Below are 14908 nucleotides of genomic sequence, written 5' to 3'. Positions count from 1 at the left end.
AGCCAGCGAGGAGCTGGGGAGATGCCAGTCTCCAGCTGGCACACACAGTCCTCGCGCTGTAGCTGAACCTCCCATGTGAAGCGTGGCCAACACCAGATGTTCTGATATCATTAGTCAGGCTTGGGAAAAAATCATGGGAACTTAGGAAAAAATCATTACTCTGCGAGCTAATTGATATTCTGCATTTTGAGCTTATGAACACCCAACTTGAGTCACATGCTTGGATTTTATATTTTTTTCTGCAACCATAAATGCCGGATATAAACTTACTGAGAAGAAAATAAGTGAGATGCGTATTCACCTGATTCCAGGGGCTGGGGCTTGAAGGAAACATGGAGTATTGCGAGACTGACACAATATCTGACCTGCCTTTCGTGCAGTGGAGGGATCCCTGTCCCCTAGCGTGATCTGGCTGAGCGTTAGGCATCTAATTTAGATTTTACCCACCCACATAGGCTCCTTCAGTGGTTGTAACCAACATGTCAGGGCCCAACAAGACATGGGGGAAAGGTGGCTCCTGTCAGCCATCTCAGAATGAGAGAAATTATCCTCTAAAAGTGTGTGTCTGTCTTCATCTGTAAGTGACCCACACAGCGTTGGCTGAGGCTACGCAATCTGTGTGACCGCTAAGGCTGCGGATCGAACAAAATTGCCTGGACTGGCCTCAGATCTAGGACTTGATACTACGTACGGCTACAAAATGAGAAGGAATAACCACATCTAGACAAGAGGCTTGTTGATTTAAGTTGTCTGGAGATGAATTGTGAAAAAAGAAATAGCTATCCTTCCAGACACAACAAGCCCGCAGTGGAAAAAAATAAGAATTACCCTGGTGAATGAGACTCAAATAGGAGAAAGTAAATAAGCATCCAAGATGTATTTATGCTTTAAGGTGATTATCTCAGCTCCCTTCATTAACATGATAACAGCAGACTCTGCAAACAGGCACAGGGTAATACTGTAGATGTCTGCACTTTCATTTCGCAGAAGACAGCTGCCTGGGAGAATGGGATTATTCGTGGAGAGTGAGCGCTGAAACTCCTCCTTGCTGATTCAACCAAAATAGGACGTGGTGATTGCGTTTGCCTCGTCTTGTTTAATACGGAAAGCACTCAAGCATAATGGCAACGCAGTTAAAATCTGCAAACGCAGAACAGGCAAACTCCTTACACGTGTGATTCCAGGGCTTCCATTCAGCATCTGCTCCCCTTGCTGCTAGAGCCACCTGAAAAATAGCAGTTGGTTTATTTTTTGCACAAAAATTGTCAAAATAAAAGCTGGGTAAAAACCATCCCATTCTTGCTAGAGCAGCTGTGCTGTAGCAGAGAGCTCACAGCAGCAGGGGTAGAGGGGAGCACGGCTGTGCCTCCTTGCAGACTGTTACTAAGGCAGAGAGGAAGATTCGGCGGCAGCAGCTGCTCTTGCAGCAAGTTCTTGAGAAGACCAGAAAGAGCTTGAGGAGTGTTTTAGGGATTCCCAAACACCCTGAGCCCTCCCGGGACTATTCACGATTCCTTCCAGCCTTTCAGTGAGACTTGCAGCCCCTCCGTTTCCAGACAGAGAATTACAGGAATTAGCCAGGAGAAGCATGCAAGGAAGACACTTGCCCACCTCATTGCCTGCACCCCAAACATGTCAGGGTGCACAGCCACAGGGAGGGAATAGCTGAAGGGAGACGGTCACCCCCAAGGGACAGGTTATTTTCTGCACCTCTAACTCATACACGTCTTTGCAGCACATGGCCCAAATCACGCGCTAACAGAAGAGTCATGCCAAGCTGTGCCCGGGCAGGCACGCTTTCGCTGCTGCACAGGCTCACCCCCAGCTTCCCACTGGCACCCGCTGGTTCTGCTCCCCTGGGAGCTTTTTCCCCTCTGGCTTCTTTGAAAATTTAGTTATTGCTGAAAACACCTCCACGTAGGTGATAGCACCAGGCTCCAGCTCTGAAGGAAACCCAAAGTTGTCTAATAACATTGCAAAAATACCCACATTTAGAAAAACAGAATGGTTGGGTATTTCATGATTTCGTGGGCCTGTGATTGCTGATTCTTTCTGCTACTCCTTTCCCTGCTCTTTCAAAAGACCTTCCTTTCATCCTTACAGCTCACCTGGGGCTTTGTTATCCATGAGTTATAGTCAGCAATAGGTTAGTAAGTAACTCCTGCGTCTGCGTTGTCCGCAAATGCGTGTGGGCAGCTCCCCCCGGCTTGAAGAGCCCCAGCAGCCTCTGAGAGTGGAAGAAGCAGAGTAGGATTGGGAAAGCAGTGGCACTGGGTGGCACTGGTTAAATCCCAGCATTATTATATTTCTCAGCCATGTACCACAAGGTGTCTCCAGCAGTACAGGGTTTGGAGGTGGCACCTCAGCATCATCCCCTGGGCTGGGGCACGGCCGGGACCCTCACAGGCGCAAGGGCAATCCCCGTCCCTACTCTCAGCAACCCCCAGCTCTACGATCTCACAGGTCTCCAGCCTTTGTTAGCTGAGACACTTAATCGCTGAGAGCAAGCAGTTTTCATGAGGGTGAGCTGAAGCCAAGATTTTTCTTGCTTTCCCTTGTCTTTTTTTCCCTGTGTTTTAGTTTCCTCCTTCCTTTTTTTTAAATCAATTTCCTTTACAAATATTTTTAAAACACCAGTCAGCATGAATTAACTTCCAAAGTCGATCTTGGTGATGGTCAGTTAAAATGGGTTGTTTTTATTTATTTGAAAGCACAAATAGTAAAAACACATTTTAGCACCCGTGCTCAGGCAGCCTGACCTGCAGCCTTGCAATACAGGGGGCTGTTTAAGTCAATAGGGTAATTTGTGGGTGACAGGATGACTCACATAAATTAAGAGTTGGAGGAGCATTAAATCATAGTGTTATATTTTCACCATTTTCTTTTTTTGTTTGTGAACCATAGTGATTCTGTGATTCTGTGATACGCTCTGTTGCGTTTTCTAGTCAGTTTGGCACTATACTGCTTTCAGAAGCATATGCTATATGTGCACACACACACACACATATGCATATATCTAATGTGGTTGGACTTGATGATCTTACAGGTCTTTTCCAACCTTAGTGATTCTGTGATTCTGTGAAATACGTGCAAACTTACGCATTTACACTAGTATTACTATTAACACACTGACAGCAAATCACTTGAGCTCCTCCTGCCCATGCAAAGGGTATATATGTGTGTGTATCCTACAGCTTTCCTCTTGCCTCATTTCATCAAAGGGCTCTGTGAGTAATTGCTGAAGCAAGAGGAGGAACATACGTCTTGATTTCCACTGTATCACACCATGCATAACCACTGCCACTTGGAAAAAGGACCCATAAAGACCTGGATTCATCTCACTTAGCTGCATCATCAAAGAAAAGCAGCCAGGAGATGGTGCAGCCTGGCTGAGAGTGGGAGAAAGCGTCACCAGAGGTGCCTGCCGTTGGGGACATACAGCAGCGAGGTGCTGCTTCTCTTTTTGATACTGCCGGGAGCACTGGCGAGCCCTTTTCAGTGTCCTGTCTCTCTCCTGTCTCGTCACGGCCTGTCTGCCATGATTTAAGGGAGGCTTGCCAAATAAAAATCTCAAAACTCAAGCTTTTCATATTTATGGGGGAAGAAAATGATTCCTGGATCTTTCAAGTGACTTGTGGATTAAGTAAAATCGATGGGTTTTATGGATTCATAAATAATAAAAATACAAGATGGCAGTCATATCACATTTTCCTGCTCCTGCTTTGGCTTTGGTAGTCCTACATGTCCTACCTGCAGACTCGCCTGTCGGGCTGTGCCAGCCACAGCTTTTGCCCATTTCCCCTTAAAAACCACGGGGGCTCAGCCGTCCTGCTCAAACGGCCTTTCTAAAACCTCTCTCCTCCAGCAATAGGAAAGCATCTTCAGATTTCCAATGGAAATTTATTCCTGGCCGAGATGCGCCTCATTTGATCTCCTACCTATATTATCCTCTAACTTAAATCATTCCCCTTCCTCCCACCCTGAATGTATTTATGAAAAGCAATCATATCCCCTCTTAACCTTTGTTTTTTCTAGGCTAAACAAGCCAAGCTCTTTTAATCTCCTCTCCTAAGATAGGTTCTCCGTTCTGCTAATAACCCTGCCAGTCCTTCCCTGCGCCTGTTCAAGGATAAATTCATCTTTTCTTTTTCCAAAGAGAGGCCCCAGAGCTACACACAGTATCCCACATGAGGTCCTATGGATGCCAGTACTAATATTTCTCTGCATCTACCGAATAAATGGTTTGTTGCATGAGCCTTTTTGCACAGCAAATGGATAATAGATACAAATCGATAAACTAATAGCTATAACACAATATTAATCAAGGAAATCGCTGTTTTACTTGGAAGGACGTTCTGCTCCTTTGCATTTGTGCGTCCTGGTCCTTAGCAGGCCTTAATCAGTGGTTTTCCATATTTCATTTACCCTGGATGAGCATCAGGACCTTGAGTTAAAGGAGGCACTGGGGGAAGTCTTGTCTGTGTTTCACTCAGCCTTTGCTCTTGCAAAACTCTCTTTGAAATCATGGCTGAGGGTTTGAACTGCGAAGATGCAGAGTCAAATGATGAAAAGCCTTTTGCATTCGTCTCTTCTCTTTTCAAAATGATTTTCCAGTTTTACTTGGGGTTTAATTAAATTTCTGCGACCCAGGCAGAGAGTTCAGCCTTTCTTGATTAATGCTCTTTTAGGTGGTTCTGATAAGAATTTAGCATCAACAATTGAGCTAACAAGCCCCAGTGAACAGTTTAGAGCAGGAGACTAATTCTATTAACGCTTTGCAGTGTCAGGACTCCACTTTGAGCTTGCAGCCGAGAGGAGGGGTAGGGGAGAGGGAGCAAATGGAAAATTTGGCAACTAAATCCCCAAGATTCAGCTTCTTTGTGGACAGAGCTCATCTGGAAACTATTTTAGCTGACAACATCAGAATTTCACCTGTTCTTTTTTTTTGCTCCTGGCTGATGCTCTGCACTTTCTTGGCTCATTGTGATAACGGCTGGGAATAAGGAGTGGAACTGAATGGTGGCTTTGATAAGAGAAATGGAAGAGTAATGCAATGACATGATACTGGGGTAGGGCCTCTGCAGTTAGCCCTGCCCGTGCTGGATGTGTACCGGAGTACAGGATGGTCAGGACAAAGATGCTTGTGCTGACAGTTGCAAATTAGTCTGTTGTGAGGGAAAAATTGAGGTTAATGCTCTGCAGAAATGTTTCTGTTACTTTTTGGTGACAACAGAAATATCTTGCAGGCCTGACATGCCATTCAGCTCTGAAGAAGCCCATCTGATCCACAAGCATTTTTTTTCTCTCTCTTTCCCTCTCCTCCCTACCCTGCTTAAGGTACCACTAAAACCTCGCTCTGTCTGTGCTAAAACACAGCCTGATGTCATTAAACCATAGCGCAAAGCCTTGGCCAGGACATCACAGTTGATCCACCTGTCTAGAGCTTCTCATCTTGAGGTGCTGGAGCGTGTCCAGAGAAGGGCGACGGAGCTGGTGAGGGGTCTGGAGCACAAGTCTGATGAGGAGCGGCTGAGGGAGCTGGGGTTGTTCAGTCTGGAGAAGAGGAGGTGAGGGGAGACCTCATCGCTCTCTACAACTGCCTGAAAGGGGGTTGTGGTGAGGTGGGTGTTGGTCTCTTCTCCCAAGTGACAGCGACAGGACAAGAGGAAATGGCCTCAAGTTGCACCAGGGCAGGTTTAGGCTGGGTATTAGGAAAAAATTCTTCACTGAAATGGTTGTCAGACATTGGAAGAGGCTGCCCAGGGAGGTGGTTGAGTCACCATCCCTGGAGGTATTGGCGCTTAGGGACATGGTTTAGTAGTGGACTTAGCAGGGTTACGTTTACGGTTGGACTTGGTGATCTTAAAGGTCTTTTCCAACCTAAACAACTCTATGATTCTATGATCTCCAGTACCTGGAGACCCAGCTTTGTTCTTGTCTGCTTTGAGCTGCCCACAAACCTCACACAAGTCTCTCCTTTGTGGGAGCCTGCAGAAACCAGAATATTATTTCAGGGATGTTGTTTTTCTTTCTCTTCTGGGCAGTCATCAAGGATAATTTGAGTCAACCAGATTACCTGGAAGTTTCCTGAAAACAAGGCTACTGGGTGCTCTATGGGTTGGTAGCAGAACTACAGTCACACCAAATGGCGCAAGGTAAAAATCAGTGTCCATCACTGCATGACCCACAGATGCTTATTGCTTCTTGTGAGCTCTCCAGGAGCCATCCAGCACCCTTCAGTGCCTTCTGAGCTGTTTCTCCTGCCCTTCTCAAGAACCGGGGCAGGCACTAAGTGCTGCTGGAGCTGGTCCCCCCAAGGAAGGCTGCAGCTGGGGGCCACCCGGCAGAGCTGGGTGGCTGCGCCCCTGTATTAATCCATACTGCGGTCTGTGTCCGTGCTCATACCTGCCCATTTTTATTTTATTTATTTTACAAAGCAGACTAAAGATTCGATTAAATTATTTAGGCAATTTGATTCACTCCGCTGTCAGTGCAGTCGTTGGGGAGGATTATCAGCAGGACCTGGTGGGGGGCACACATCCCACATCATAAACTGCCTCCTGCTCAAACCCCACCCCCCATGCACTTCGTTTGGATGACGGCTCATTGCTGTCCCTGGATGAAACCGATGACAAAATATGCCAAGGGCACACAGACACCCTCCCTCACCGCCCCTCACTTGCTGCAGCATCGCTGCGAATTGTCGTTGTCAGCAGGGGAGCATGCTCATCAGGGGACTCCATCCATGATCACTATAAAGAGGATGCATATATCTAAGTCCTGGATGCTCCCCAATATCAGATCACAGCAGGGAATGAACTAATACCCATGTTACCTCTCCTGAAAATGTGAAGACCCACTGAGAAATCACAGACGAGGGAGGCTCTGACAACGCTCCCGACCTCTCAGGACAAGAGGCAGCCAAAGCATCGGTCCCCGAAGGCACCTGCCCTTGTGATGCCGCTGGGTCCAGGCTCGCTGTGGGAGCCACCTTGTGAGCAACCGGCGAGCGCCGACAAAGATCCTCCTGCCTTCATCTCTACAGCTGTTGAAAATGGCCCTGCGCACAAAGGGCAGCGTCCTCATTAAATTTCGCGGAGGGTTGCCATGTGGCCAGCAGAAATTTTGTTTTGTTTTATTTCAGTAAGCGGCACAGTAATGTATTCACCACCTCCGAATGTAATAGGGTGACAGATGGGAGCTGGGCTCTGGCTTTCATGGGAAAGGCTCCTCTCAGCAGGGAGGCAGTAAGTTTCCCACCTAATCTTCTGTAACCTTCAGGCTGCTAACAACTGTAAGAAGCAAAGCAATGGGTAGTTATTAAATTAATGACTTCATCCCCAAGCTGGTAATAAATATTTTACAGTTTTATCTCTCCACCCTGTAGACTGCTCTAGACAAACTAGACTGTTTATTAATCTAGCTTTTGGATTTATGTTATTTAATTGCTAAACAGCCTCAGCATGGTCGGGCTGGATTATTAAATGTTGAAGCTCGAGGAGTCCTCTGGCAAATGGCAAAACCTGAGGAGCTGATCCGTGATCTTGGACTTGATGAGCTTCAGGCCAAAACCAACTCCCCTGCGGTGCTAAGGCCAGGGTAGCCCCTGTTTGAGTCCAAACCATTTGGCCGTTGCCTCGTGCTTAGTTTGGGTGGAGTCTGGGACTCGCTGGAAGTAAGGAAGAGGTAAGGAAAAGTTTTGGCTCATCCTGGCTTCAATAAGGGCATGCTGGAGTCAACTGCAGCCACGATGCTGGGGGGTCAGACATCACATCTTAGTGTGGACTGGTCCTCCCGGGGTGGTCCAGCCCTTCGTGCTAGTCCTGGAGCTCAGGCAGAGCATGTGTCCTTGCTCTATCCCTTCATGGCTCATGTTCCTTCAGATCATCACAGATAGTCACTGGCATTCGAACAAAAAAGCGTTGCAGTTATATAAATGAAAGCAGGCTTTAATGGCTGTTACGCTTCCTTGTTGACAGGGTCAAAAATGTCTTTAAATCCGATACTACCATTTTTACAACAATTGGTGATTTATGCATCCTACTGAAAGAAGGGGATGAAGGCATCTGGAATAACGAGAGCTATTTGTCTGAAGAATGCATCATCCGCATGCTTTCCTACAGCCTCAATCCCACGAGCCCTTCTGTACAAAGCGGAAGGTCGTTTCAGGATATATCTTCTCATAAAAGTGTAGGAGAAGTGAGTGTGTTAAAAAGTGCGGGCCAGAGCCTTTAATCCAGCCAGGCTGTGCTCAGTGCTGGTTGGGAGGGGAGCAGTTTCCAGCCAGCGGCTGCTCCGTTGGCTGCAGTGTCATCTCCAGCCCATCTGCGTGCTCCCCAGCCTCAGCATCATCTTCCCGGGGCCCAAGGGGGGTGAATTTGAGGCCAAATGACAGCTCTGAAGAGCAAAGTGGCCTTCTCTCCCCAGTAACCTGATGGAGAACAAGGCAACCCCTTCCTGACCACCCAGTTGTGTGTTTCTCAGGACCTCTTAGTCATGGGAGCAGGGTGAGATGGACCACGCCTTAAGACTTCACCCAGAGGAGTTCTGGGACAGGGGGACCAAAAATCAGAAAAAATGCACAAGACTGGGCAAGAAACCCCTTTCTGCTCATGCCCGAAAGCCATCGCTGGAGCTCATGGCTCTCCGGGAGATGCTAGGTCAATGTTGACAAGTGGAAGGTACCACTTGAGCAGGAGAATGGAGGGATGGGTTGTTAGCAGCTTTTAACAATTAACAGTGGCATCAGTGAGGCCAAATGACACTCTCGTTGGTCAATGATTTATCGACATGTTTAGAAACGACCATATGCTGACAAGTATCTTTTCCCTTACATCCTTGAAGCAAAAGACCCGCTCTCCTCTGCCGTTCAGCTTTCACCCTACGCGTGTTGGAGGAGGCTTAAGAGCTCTCCTAAGCACACCTATAAACTGACAGTGTACCATCTTAAACCAATTCAATTCCCTTCCCTGCGATAAAGGACGCCAGTTCGGAGAAGATAACATCTCACAGTGATGGCTCCCAAAGCTGCAATTTAACACAAATCTAACCGCTCTATTATGCAGCACAGCCAATTCGTTAAGAAAGGACAAGCGTGCATGTCTATTAGCTCTATCATCATAATCAAATATTGGCACAAGGAACTGCGCGGCGGTGCAAAGTCTAACGAAACCCCCCATAAAACCATTATGTGCCCTTCAGAAAAACAGCGCACCAGCCAGTTTAGGTGAACCATTGCGTGAGTCACCCTGTTTTTCTCCTTTTAAGATGCGCAGCCCTTTGTGGAGCGGACAAAACCCCATCGATGCCAAGTTGTATCCAGCAAAGCCTCAAAGAGAGCTTGTCCTTGGGGTTCGTGCTGCACAGCTCCTGGGACTGAGGTGGCTCCTGGGCTTGATCCCCAGCAGTCCTCGCTCCCGAGGGTGTTTCTGCTCAGGCATTTGGGACCACATGGCTAGGGGATCCAGAGCAAGTCCTAAATCTGACTGCTCAGAGAGAGGAAAGCCAGATGCTGATAGAAGAAGCTGCAGAAGGAGCTCAGCAGAGGCAGGAGGATCGCTTGCTTTCGGCAGAGCCAAGAGTGCTGCAGCAAAGTCTCGAGCTTGTCTCAGCATGAAGATGAGGCGGGATGGCTTGTGTCCCAGGACATCTCCTGTGCCAGGAGCTGGGGCTGCAGTGGGAGTGGAGGGAAGGTCTCTTACTGCTGCACATGTGGGGTCAGCATGAAGGCTCTAAACCAAACCATCCCCGGTGTCTCCGCAGTGTCTCTGGCACTTCATGGCTCCTAGTAACTCCTGATTTCGCTGTCAGCCACAACTTGCCCTAGGCTCGCTCACTCTTATCAGCCCTGCCTTGCACTTTTAATTACACCTGCAATCTCCATACCATGCCCTGCAAAGGAGGGGCAGAGGGCAGAGCCAGTGGCAGAGCTGGCAGCCCACTTGCCCACCACACTGGCCCTGGAAACGCACCAGCACGAAGCAAGAGCATCTACTGCAGCCTCTCCAGGAGGGCTGTCCTCTCCTCTGCCGTCCCCATGAGCCTGTCCTAAGCCTCTGCCGGTTGTCCTGCCGCAGGACAGCTTGCAGACTCCCAATGAAGACAGAAAAAACTTTCAGTGAACACCGATGACCACGTACATGCTTGAGGAAAGGCTTTAAGAAATCTTTCTACCCAAAACTTTGCTCCAAATTTTTCTGGCTACAGTTCTTACCCTTTTGGCTCCATTTCGCTCTGCCTTTCACCCTTGTGTCTTTGCAGCACAGCCACCACCTCCTGCCTTAACCCAACAGCGCTTGTGCCTCTGCACGGGGACTGTCAGGGATGTTCAGCTCAGTTAATCAGAGAATTGAATTTCGTGGTGATGCACCTGCCTGAAATTCCCATTTGACCCAACTCACTCAGCTCCAAATGGCCTTAATATGATTTACCTTATTTCACCTTGGAACCTATAGCTACAGCAAAGCGAAACTGAATTTTGGCGGCTTCAGAAATGATGTCTCCAACACAGAGACCTGTGAGAAATTCTCTTCATTGCCACCGCTTCAAAACATAAACTCTTTTGCCAGCGAAAAAGCTCCGTTCTTCCAGGAAGGTAACCTGTGAACATCGCGGTCAGGCAGATATAAGTGAGGAAATCTTGTGGACAAAACCAAGCCATCTCCCAGTATTTTAGCTAAACCTCAGAGATCAATTTGGCGAGGCTTTTCTGTAAATCCAGGAGGGGAAAGCATCCATCTCTGTGTCCCATCCCGGAGCTGGCAGCTCCTGCACCGCTCCCGACGGCATCTCCTCTGCTCGCACGCTGCCTGCGGGAGCACGAAGCTGCGAAATCCCTGGGACACCGAGCGCCGGGGGTGCAGGGTGCGACCCCTGCCCGGAGGAACGCTGCCTGCAGCCCTCCTGCCTTGGGAAAGGGGCTTCAGCAACCGACTAAATAAATCCATACCTTGGCTTGGACTTTTGATTCTCCCCGTCATGGGACTAGTGGGATTTTAGGCACCCGCTTGGCCGGATGGTGACAGCTCCTTATTCTTCAAAGCCTTCAGAAATACCAAACCTAAATTGTCCCTAAATCCCCGGATTTAGTAGGCGGGGAGAGCCCGGTTTGGGGTGGGCAGTCCCTGGCCGCGGCTCCGAGGCGGGGACACACGCCGACCCTCCAAGCCACAGTGCAGGAGCAAGGATGAAGCCCATCAGGAACCCGTTGGGGACGTTGGCAGCAGCCCGAAGAAAGACCATAGGAACTGAAGTCACAAACAGAACTGGGTTTTATTACGAAATAACCCTGCCATTACATAAGGAAGTTCTGTCTGCAAAATACATTTCCTGAGGAAAGTAGATCACAGTATTCGTTTTCACAGAATAACATGTAGCCTGCTATAACTTTCAATGTGACTCTTTATTATTTAAATATTAACAGTATTCCTTCACATAAACAAGTACTCAGTCATCACATAACTGACACACAAACGACAAAATAAATATACAACAAGAGCACAGTTCATTTTTTTTCCCGACTTAAATATTAAATAAATAATAAATACAGAATTTTCATTTCCTGTTATCAGTGCCTGAAACAATATGAATGCAAAAGAAAAGAAAAACTGAAAAAGTCTCTCTTCCCCCCGGTGCCCCTGCCCCCGCAAAAAAACAAACCAAAAAATTATCAAAATGTCTCAGTTATAAAATATCTTTAAAAAAATTCCCGTCGTTAAAAGAATAAATAACAAAATATATAAAAAATAACTTGGTTGCATCAAAATTACAAGTAGGAGTTGTAGATAGGGGTGTTTTTTTCTTTTTTTTTCTTTTTTTTGGAATATCATTTTTTTATGGTCAGAAGTTTTAATTTTTAACTTTTTTTTGCTTCTTTTATCTTCTTTTCTATGGTGCGGTGTCCAGTTTAAAATAAGTATAAAATTAATAAATAGAAAAGTTAAATAAATAGCAAAAAGTGAACATAAGGTGTTGTAAATATAAATTACATACATCTTGCCAAAATTAAATAATTTACAGGATAATTAAACTAACTACTTTTTTTTGTTTCCTCTCTTTCTTCCAGGAAGTGCAATTTCTCTACTTTTAAATACTAACTGAATTGCAGTCACAATCAATTTGGACTCTATTTACATGTTAAGAACATTGTGTTTTTAACACCTCAAATTATTCTTTTTTTTTTTTTCCCCTTTCTTTTGTAGTTTTGCACTTGGAATGGGTTCTAAAATAAGTGAACTCATGGAGTCTGGTCCTGCAAACGCTTCAGTGTGTGAGTAAACCCACTCACGCCAGCTGCCCTATAGAACTCAACGGGGGAACCGACACGAGTCAAGTCGCTCGTGAGCTTCGAGGCCGGATCCAGTGGCCGCTGCAATTGCTGGGACCCTTTCTACTGACTTCTCCGAATCGTGGATTATGCCCTAAGTATCTGCAGGATTGGGCTTGAAATGACACCACAGTCTTGCCTTTAGTATGGGTCAGCAAAATCCTCCCCAGCTCTGCCCGTCCCACCGCTGGGAGGGATGTGGGATGAGGGTGCTCCCTGCGCTGGGACCCCGCGGGAGGTTTTGCCCCCCTCCGCTTCCGAAGTGTTTGCAGCAGGGGGACAGTGAGCTCCGGGTGGGAGCGAAGGTGGGGGAGAGCGAACCCGCGGGACGACAGCCGGCTCCAGGCGCGATGGAGCGGGTGCTGGAGAGCAGCGTCGCGAAGACATTCATAGAGTTGTTCTTTAAGTGCACAGTGGGCTGCGTGTACCGAGCTGCTTTCAAAATGCTTCTTTGGAAGAATACTCAATACCTGAATACTCTTTTTTTTTTCTTTTTTGTTTTTTTCAGAATGGCGCTTGCGCTGTGATTTTGCGCAAAACATAGAACACCAAACCAAAAAATACCCGTTGCCCTGTGGATATCTGTAAGAAATCAAACTACTGATTCAGGGTAGGTAAGCACTTTGCTGGCCGTCAATTAACATCTCTCTTGGGTTTTGTTTCTTTTTTGTTTTTTTGTTCATCGCAATCTCAAACGTTCTCTGGCATTGATGTATGATCTCTGGACTGGCAGTACTGCGCCACTGTAAGGATGATCACTATAATGAAAAGAACCAGAACTGTCATCAAACAGACTTCCAAAAAATCATATACACCGGACCATGACACATTAAAGAATTCTTCTGTATGAAATATCTGGTATTGGCCTATTCATAATAGCTATTCTCATATTTAAGACAGACAAAGGAATACTGTAGTTGCAAACTCCAAAAGCTTCCCTGAGAACCTTTTTTCCATTGCGCTTTCCACTGGAGATCCAGAACTGCTCTTCAGATTTCTTTCAGAAAATAAAAATAAGCTACTTTATAATACTTCAGAGTTCCCATGCCCAGTGGATATCTGAACACCTCGGGGTTGGGAGGCCCAGCACAGGTTCAGATTTACAGGTAGCTTGCAGCTCCAGCACTTGTAGCAACATAGAACATAATTCGTGTGTGAGTAGGTGATCTGGACATACGACCATAGACAACATGAGGGTTTAAGCCAGTCATACACTAGTCTTGGATCAGACAAGACCCTGTTCTTGCAACGTTTTAACCCTTGGATCAACTCTGCAAGAGCATGGCAACTCATGAAAGATGCCTGCTCTTCACCAGCTACCAAGCCCCACAGCCTACTGGAGAATTTAACCTTCCATCCTGATCTACCTCATGGTCCAGGTAGAAAAAATCCCACTTTTCTCAAGAAGGTCCAAAGTTAAGTAAACGAGAACATTGAGTTCGATCAGTTCCACGTCTCAGAAATGGCCTCTTGGTTACATTTTGGTCCCTTTTTTTTTTTTCATTCATTAAACAAGTTTTCTAACTTGTAAACCTGAATACTTGGAGGGAAAGTTCCATCTTACAGTCTGTTCGCTTGCTCGTCTCTGTCCCGCGGCACTAAACCTGGATGCCCTTGACGGCTTGCTTGATGCTCTCCAGCAGGTCCTTGTTCTCTGGGTTCTGGTAACACTCCTGGTTGGTGTACATGTCGGTCAGCGTGTTCACGTACGCATCGAAGTTCTGCTCACTAATTGGCTCCTGCAGCCAAAAAAGCCAAATAAAAGTGTCAGTAGTAGAGCAGGAAGAGGCTGAGAGCTTTCTTTGCAATTTATCATCTGCATGTACCAACAGCCAAAGGTCTCCACGTCGGAGCCATTTTGTGCGCAGTGTTGTACGTATGGGAATCTCATCGTGCAACCACTGATCCTGCCCCTGGATCCCCTGGATCCTTAATTTTATGCATTGGCCTTGTGGAACTATTAACATCATCAGGTTAAGCGTGCGCAGGCAGCTTGACAGGCTTGAGGCTGAATTAAGCCATGGAAATGAAGGGCTGGAGGACGGGAGGAGGCAGGGACTGCTGAAGCAACACGGAGGGACAGGGCAGGAGCCCGGTCACCTTGGGCTCACGTCTGCCCACGCCAGCACGCTGCTGCTGTGGTGCAGCTTTTGCATTTGAAGGGCATCATGGAAACCTTGCAAATATCTAACTCGGAGTTAATGGGGAAAAAAGAAAAGGAGAAGGAAGAAAAAGAACGGGAATTAAATGAGCATACAAGTCTCGTGGGCATTATTTAATTGGAGTTGCCTGAAACCTTGAAAAAATATTTGCTGAACAGTTTGTTTGACCTTTATGTGTCAAATACTTTACAGAAAAGCACTCAGTGAGCGGTTTTCTGCCAGTTAGGCAGCTGGGTGAATACTATCCAAAACTGCTCTGCTGGAGGATGGCTTCTCTCCAACCAGCCTGAATTTAAATACAAACCCCAATGAAAAGGATTCCCAAAAAAAAAAAAAAAAAAAAAAGGATGGCAGAAAAAATAAATCAAAAGCTCGTTCCTCCGATCATTGCGATGGTCTTCATGAGTTGTAAGAGGACAGC

General features: G+C 46.8%; 1 protein-coding gene across 1 annotated transcript in view; it reads right to left on the bottom strand.

Annotated features, from left to right (window-relative positions):
* Positions 1 to 13923: 13923 nt before the first annotated feature.
* The window catches only part of MYT1 (myelin transcription factor 1), a 34686-nt gene continuing 33701 nt past the window's right edge, over positions 13924 to 14908 (bottom strand). The window contains exon 21 of the mRNA XM_059827079.1: positions 13924 to 14064. Coding sequence (XP_059683062.1) covers positions 13924 to 14064 — 141 coding nt within the window. The remainder of the gene's footprint in view (positions 14065 to 14908) is intronic.

The sequence above is a fragment of the Gavia stellata genome, chromosome 20 (genome assembly GCF_030936135.1).
Source record: "Gavia stellata isolate bGavSte3 chromosome 20, bGavSte3.hap2, whole genome shotgun sequence".
In the NCBI taxonomy this organism is placed as follows: Eukaryota; Metazoa; Chordata; class Aves; order Gaviiformes; family Gaviidae; genus Gavia; species Gavia stellata.
This window is presented reverse-complemented; position numbering and strand designations above follow the sequence as displayed.